General features: G+C 40.8%; 1 protein-coding gene across 1 annotated transcript; it reads right to left on the reverse strand.

Annotated features, from left to right (window-relative positions):
* Nucleotides 1–549: 549 nt before the first annotated feature.
* Nucleotides 550–6,804, reverse strand: STMP1 (short transmembrane mitochondrial protein 1). The gene is made up of 3 exons (XM_031589815.2): nucleotides 6,647–6,804; nucleotides 3,030–3,083; nucleotides 550–1,014 (listed from the first exon to the last, which is right to left on the reverse strand). Exons 1-3 carry the CDS (start codon nucleotides 6,659–6,661, stop codon nucleotides 934–936), a joined length of 150 nt encoding a protein of 49 aa, XP_031445675.2. The 5' UTR covers nucleotides 6,662–6,804; the 3' UTR covers nucleotides 550–933.
* Between the last annotated feature and the right edge of the window lie 455 nt (nucleotides 6,805–7,259).

A 7,259-nucleotide genomic window follows, 5' to 3' on the forward strand; every position in this document is an offset into this window, starting at 1 on the left:
CCTGGGTTGAAAAGGACCTCACAGATCATCTACTTTCAACCCCCCACACTGTGGGTAGAGTTGCCAACCATTAGACCAGGCTGCCCAGAGCCACATCCAGCCTGGCCTTGAATGCCTCCAGGGATGGGGGATATACAATCTCCTCGGGCAACGTGTTCCAGTGTGTCAACACCCTTTGTGTGAAAAACTTTCTCCTAATATCTAACCTAAATCTCCCCTGTCTTAGTTTAAAACCATTTCCCCTTATCACTATCAACCCATGTAAACAGCCATTCCCCCTCCTGTTTATATGATCCCCTCAAGTACTGGAAGGCCACAGTGAGGTCTCCCCAGAGCCTTCTCCACGTTTGTACAAATATTACACTGGTGGAAGTGATCATTTAACATAATGGAAAAAATGGGAACTTCTCCCTCCCTCCAGGCTTGTAGTATGACAAATGTACTTTACTGTCATGTCTCCCATTTCAGAATCCCAGGAAGTTCCCATCGCCAATAAGGGAATGCAGATCTTAAGAAATACTCACAACAAATTACAAGAAATCCTGAAAGTTACTTCTTGATGCATTTAATTTCTTTTGCGATATTTTAGGATCTAGAGTATTACAAAGTGTGAGGTATACATAATAACAGGACTAACACTATTTTCCAGTTGGATCAGGTAAAAATGGGTTACAAAATACTAGGAAAAGCAATAACAAAAAATACAAATGATCTTATCCAGTCACATTATCAGTTGCAAATCCAGAATTCTGAAACCCTTGAAAATCAGTCCCAGGAAAAGTTCATGGTTGCTTTTTCAAAACAAGGACATTCTGGCTCTAGGAGACTATAAGTGGAGGAACCTCCCATGCCAAACCTCTACTTGATCTTTGTCAACAGAAGGGTAAATTGCATCCTTGATGCATGCACAGAAGTGATCTGGGTAACGCTCCCTTAGGACTTGTCACTGGGAGGTTTCTTCTTAGCTTCCACATCTTTCTTAAAATCTTCAAGCTTCTTTGCAATGTTAGGAATCTTTAAAGACAAAAACAAGAGAGAAACAAAACTGAACAACAACGAAATCATTTATGTGATCTGAAGAGTAGGTAAGATTATACCATAAACACTGCAAGAAATTCTAAGAAGTTTAAACCACTTTATAAAGGATGCTTGTTTTTAGGATCAGTTTATTTTCACAGAAATTAAGAGCATTAAGCACATGGCAGAGAAAAGAACCTCACCTGGACTTCTGGAAATTTTTTTGACTAGGCAGATTGTTAAGGAAAAAGACAGCCAGTATTGGGGAGAAGAGAGGAAAAGAAGTTACTTCAGAGGAAATTCCTTAAGATCAGCCTGGCTTTCTCACCAACAGGAGGAAGTGCCAAAGAATAAATGATTCCAACACTGATGCATAGGCATCATAATGAATTTGGAAGGAAAGGTAGATTGTGCTATGCTAGTCAAAAAAACCCAACTCATAATACAAAACAACCTCCCCCTTCCCCCTCCTCCCCCCCAAAAAAAGAGAGAAAAGATGTTCAAGAACAGCTAATATCTTCTAAAGAAATTTGTGAAGCAATCCGTCTCTCGATCCATTTTGCAGGCACGAAAATTCCCCACTGGGAAAGTTTACTGCATTGAAAATTGGCAACCTTATGCAGTTTCATACTTGAATGAAAATTCAATTTATCACTTGCTAACTTCAAATTTTCAGCTTTCTTTTACAAATAAAAGCATTTTGAGAAAGCAATCAGTCAGTATTGACCACTTGGGGGAAAGAAAAAAAAAAACAACACTTTTAATGTGAGGACAGACTCACGACTCGAACTAAAATTGAAGCAACACCACAGAATTTTGTACTCAGTGATCCTCATGAGTCCCTTCCTACTCAGGATATTCCTGTAATTTTATAAGCTAAATGAGTAAATGAAAACAAACGAACATTTCCATTGGTATTTATGACTTTCTTTACAATCATGAATATTTACTTCACTCATACCCTGATCATACAGAAGGATATTCAACTCAGACTGCCATCCTTTGCTTGGATGGTTTGACAGTGATAGTACAGAAGATGTCAGAAATTTCTCTCTTCCTTTTTGAGAAAGCACAATTAAAAGCCCAATCCATAACATGCTTGACATCTACAATAAACCAAAAGAAGTCTGCTGCTATCAAGAGAATTATCCAGGTGCTTATAACTAAGCACAATTGTATATGGTTGCCAAATTAAGACCTCATTAAGAAAAATTCACGTTATATGCAATCTAAGAAAAATATTTTTTGATACCAGCAGTATCAAAAATTATCATTTTAATACTTGAAGCCATGATATTGCCAGTAAACCATTTCCTCCAAATCAAAAGCAGAAGTCGCCCTCTTGTGGCAACACATTATTAGTGCTTCTAGAAAAGCATTCCATTATGTTTACAGCACATATTGATACACATTTTCTTTTGACCACATTTCCATAACTTTTAAAAAACACTAATTGTAAAAGAGACGACAGAATATTATTACAGTTATTTGGATTGGCTGGACAGGAAGCATCACAAAATTTTGCCTCTGACTAGTGGAGAAAAAATAAGAATTCTGCTAGTAAGATGACTTGAGTACTGAAGATGAGAGACATAAATGTCATCATAGACTTAAAAAAAAAATCTGGTGAGGCTTAAGCTTTAGTTTGGTATAGATTGCAAAATAAAGGAAACAACTTTAAGTTAAATTTTACTCCTTTAGCCTGAAAGAAACCAAGTGGAACTTACCTAACAAAGAAATCTATCTATATATATGCCCAGCTACAGTAACTGTGCTCTAAAATTACTTGAGGGTCTAATCACTATTTTTGCACAGATGAGACAACGAGGAGATAGATGTTTTGGTTCCATTTAAATTTGAAATCATCTGTAACTAAAGTTAGTACAATTTGTATTCCATTCAAATCCAATACAAACATCAAAATAAAGACTGACTCAATTTTAATTGAGGGAAAACATTTTAACATTTTCAATTCAAATTAAGTTCAACTCTGAGAATACAAGGATACATACATCGTAGTTCTGAGCCAGATACATCCCAACCACATTGCCAAGAGTAAAACCAAGCTGTAAAGGAAAGAAGAGAATAGTTAGTGCCCTTCTATCAAAAGCCTTTTGGTTAAATTGAAAATTTAAAAAATTAAAAACGGAAGAAATTTCAATTCCAGTCATTCTTCTGCATCATTCTTCCAAAGAGAGATACAGTTTGACTCAACTGCCTCGCCAGGAAAACCTTATAATAATTTCCAAAATACAGCACAATTGTGTTTTAAATACATGTCTCCAAGACTGTATGCGTAAGCCTATGATCATCTTTGTCTGCAAAATTCTTTACACACCTATAGAGGCAGGCAGTAAATCCCATCACAGTGGGAAAGTACAACACCACAACAGCAAGTGCCCACGTATCTCAATGACTGTGGTCCACAGCTGAAAATCCAAGAGCAATACCTCAGTAAAACAACATTCTGTGCTGCAGAGGGAAGGACAGGCCACAGAATGACTCAACACATTAATAATACGCAGTAACAGAGCTGAAATTTTAGAACAGAAAGGTTCTAAAGTACTTTAAAAGGTTCTTCTCCATCAACTTTAACTGATACAGAACCGCACTGTCACTGAGGGGAGATTCCTCACCCCTCTCCACTTTGCTCCAGCACTCTACTGCTGCTACTTCTCGTCTGTAACACCAGCAACTGTACACCTCCTAGATAAGTTTTCATCCAAATCTACTCCGATCTAAGGTGGGAAAGCACAGATGGCTGAAAGCAGGTACAACTACTTTTGACAACTAGTAGTTGCTTAAAGTTTGGCTGTGAAACTGCAACCTGGAAGGGGAGCAAGAGCAAAATGGAAGCACAGTTCCTGTTCCACCTCCCTCCTTGACAGCTGAAAAAAATCCTCAAGTGTGACATCACTCTGGGAGGAAAATAAATTCCCCTCTTCAAAGACAGCCTACATGATTTTCAGTCAGGAGCTCCAAAAGGTTCTGGATAATTAGTTACTACATTCTGCAATAAGGATATACTATCCTATGAAAGCTCTTTTGATAGTTTTGGGAGACTACCAGTGCTGTGCCTCCATTCCAGTTCTATTTAAGAAAATTATTATTGCTTATAGCCACTGCTGCCAAAACAAGAATATTTTAAGAAAATTAAAACTAGTGTCCACAACAACTTTACCATCACATCTGAGTAGACATCTTTTCCATACCCAAAAGAGGATACAGAACATCTCATTTTTACAGTGACTCAGACTCCACAAATACCAGTGCTGAAACCTAGTTACAGAAAACAAAACCTTGTTGAAAGCTGCCCTATGAGCCACAACTGCAGTAACTTCAGTATTTTCTTGCACAGATTTTTGATCTTATTATCTGTTTATAGTTACTTCTCCAGGAGCTGAGTGTTTACAATTTAAGAAGAATCACTGCTCTTTTTGTGAATACTGCAATGGTTGTAACTTGCTATTGCAGTTTTAATGATCAGTTAAGTAAGTACTTTGGAAGACATTAATAGATGTTGCACCAAGCGTAACAGACTTATGACTCCTCTTGATGTAGTGTATCACTCCAACAAGTTTCTTCAACCTCTAGCATACCTATCTTTGTTTGGGAATTCACTTGAAAACAAACCAAAGTCCTTGCTTACGAGCAGGTTTCTGGGCTTTCGCCCTAGAATATTTCCAAGGATGGGTCAACTATCTCATATTCTACCAGATTATAGGCCTTACTCAGTACAGATGGTGCTGACATTAGTAATCCACTTAAGTGTATGCCTTTATTGAAAAGTACAGCACTGCATTCAAAAGGAAGCTATCCAGTTATGTTATGTTTACATTAATAATTAACAATTCAAGCAGAAGGAAAAGTCTCACTATTCAGACTTCAGTAATTTGGACTGCATAAAAATACAGCCAATTAAAATGTGCATGGTAATTAGCAACAATAAAGCTGATGAAAATTCAGGGTCTTCCAATACTCAGAATTTCAAGTTGCATTTTAAGCAAACATTTATTTTACGCTTAACTCTGGGTAACAAAAATGTAAGGTTGTTAAGATTATCCTTTTATCTCTCTGTGACAGCCCTAACAAGGGACAGCAAAAAGTCAAACACCCAATCTACACTCAAAGAGGAAGAAAATTCAGAACTAATATATCACTTCTCAAACTTTCAGGCGCTAATTGAGAAGCCATAATAAGAGGCTTTCATCTAGCAACTGGGGAAAAAGAAAAAAAAAAAAAGAATAAACATTAGCAGCAAGCAGTAGAGTTGATAAACACAGAAACTTTGAGGGTGACTGTATATTTATTGTTACTGAGTGTTTTCAGTGGAGTGGAGGCAGACAATTAAAGACAGATACAGAAATGACAGGCTTTCATAACTGCTTGTTGTTCCATTTTGTTTTGAAGTTTACAAAATAAGATTTATTTTTTCAACTCATAAAATCATGCAAGACTCAGAACTTACAAAGGGCCATCTCTTCTATCAGCAGTGAGTATGGAACTTATTAACCAGCTGACTCACTCTTCCCCTATTTAAAGATTAAAGGATGTCATTAAGTGTTTGAACATAATGAAAGTCTAGAATAGTCCTTCCAACCACTTGCAGACCACTAGAATGAAAAATGGGAGACTGTTTCTGTGCTTTGTTACGGCAGAGAACAGCATCTTTTATTATTATTTTGGTCTGGTAACGTCACATTTGTAAGTGAAAATGCCAGTGTTAAATAATGAATTAAGAGCAGGCAGGCAACAAACCTCAGGCATCCAGAAGAATTATAGATTCATTAAGGTTGGAAAGGACCAGTAAGATCCACTTGTCCAACACCAGCTCATCCCAACCACGCCCCTCAGTGCCACATCCACATGGTTCTGGAACACCTCCAGGGATGGTGACTCCACCACATCCCTGGGCAGCCTGTGCCACTGCAGCACCACTCCTTCTGAGAAGAAATGTTTCCTAATATCCAACCTGAACCTCCTGTGGTGCAACTCAAGGCTGTTACCTCCCATCGAATCGCTGTTCCCTGGGTTAAAGGGCCAACCCTCACCTCACACAAAGCACTTACAGGGACAGAAAAGAAAATTAAAATGAAAAGAAAAATAAGTGTAAAAACATCTCATCTATTAATTCTTCTGTTGGAGGGGTTTCATGCAAGGCAGTAATGAAGCATTACCGCTTGCCTTAACATATACGTAAGAAAACCTGCATCTTCCTGATGCTGAAAATCATCGCCCTCCTAACAGGAGCGAGGCACACGTACAGTGCAAAGAAACTAGAGCAAAAAGAGGATACAACAGCGAGCAAGGAAAACGTGCTGAACCTTAACGACAATCTAAGGGCATGACTTGGAGAGAAATAAGGCATAAACTCCCCGTTTTCCGAACGGCTGAGAAGAACCTCCGTGCAGGGCGATGAACCGAAGCCAAGCAACCGCCACAGGAGTAACAGGGGCGGGGGCACTGCCCAGCCCCTCGCTTTCCCCACGTGAGGCCCATCTGGAACGGCCCCGACCGCCGCCGCCGCCGCCCGCCCCGCGGCGCAGCCCTCGCCCCGCCGCCCCCTCGCTCCGTTCCGCCCCGCCCCGCCGCGAAATGGCGGCGCCGCCACCGCATCGCGGAGCCTCACCACGAACTGCAGCATGGCGTCCGCCTGCCTGACTGCCTGCTTTCCAGCCGGGGAAGTCAGGCGGGCGACGGTGGCTCCTCTTCCGGGTCCCGGCCCGCCCTCGCCGCCCTGACGGTGGGGCACGCCGAGCTCGGGAGGAGCCACCGCGGGGAGGGTGCGCCCACCGCCGCCCCGAGCTCCGGCCTTGCCCTGGTTCTAGACCTCACCCGGCGGGCAGAGTGTAGCGCTGTGGAGGTCCCACATCTCCTTGCCATTTTTTGAGATAAAAAATGGGGCAAAGAGGGCTGCTGGACACCACCTTGCAACCAGGGAAGGGTCTGGTGGCAGCCTGGCATTTCTAAGAGGTTGCTGAGAAGTTAAATAAGAATCTGAGTATTTACAGTGTGAACAATTTTGAACTGAATCACAGAATCATAGAATCTTTATAAAGATGGAAGGGACCTCTGTGGGCCATCTAGTCCAACTCCCCTGCAATGAACAGGGACACCACAGCTAGATCAGGTTGCACAGGGCAGACCCTGTGATCTAGCCTCACCTTGAAAGTCTCCAGGGACGGGACATCAACCACAACACTACATAACCGTTCCAGTGCTTCAACACCATCATAGTAAAA

The sequence above is a fragment of the Phasianus colchicus genome, chromosome 1 (genome assembly GCF_987193195.1).
Source record: "Phasianus colchicus chromosome 1, bPhaCol1.hap1.1, whole genome shotgun sequence".
Taxonomy (NCBI): Eukaryota; Metazoa; Chordata; class Aves; order Galliformes; family Phasianidae; genus Phasianus; species Phasianus colchicus.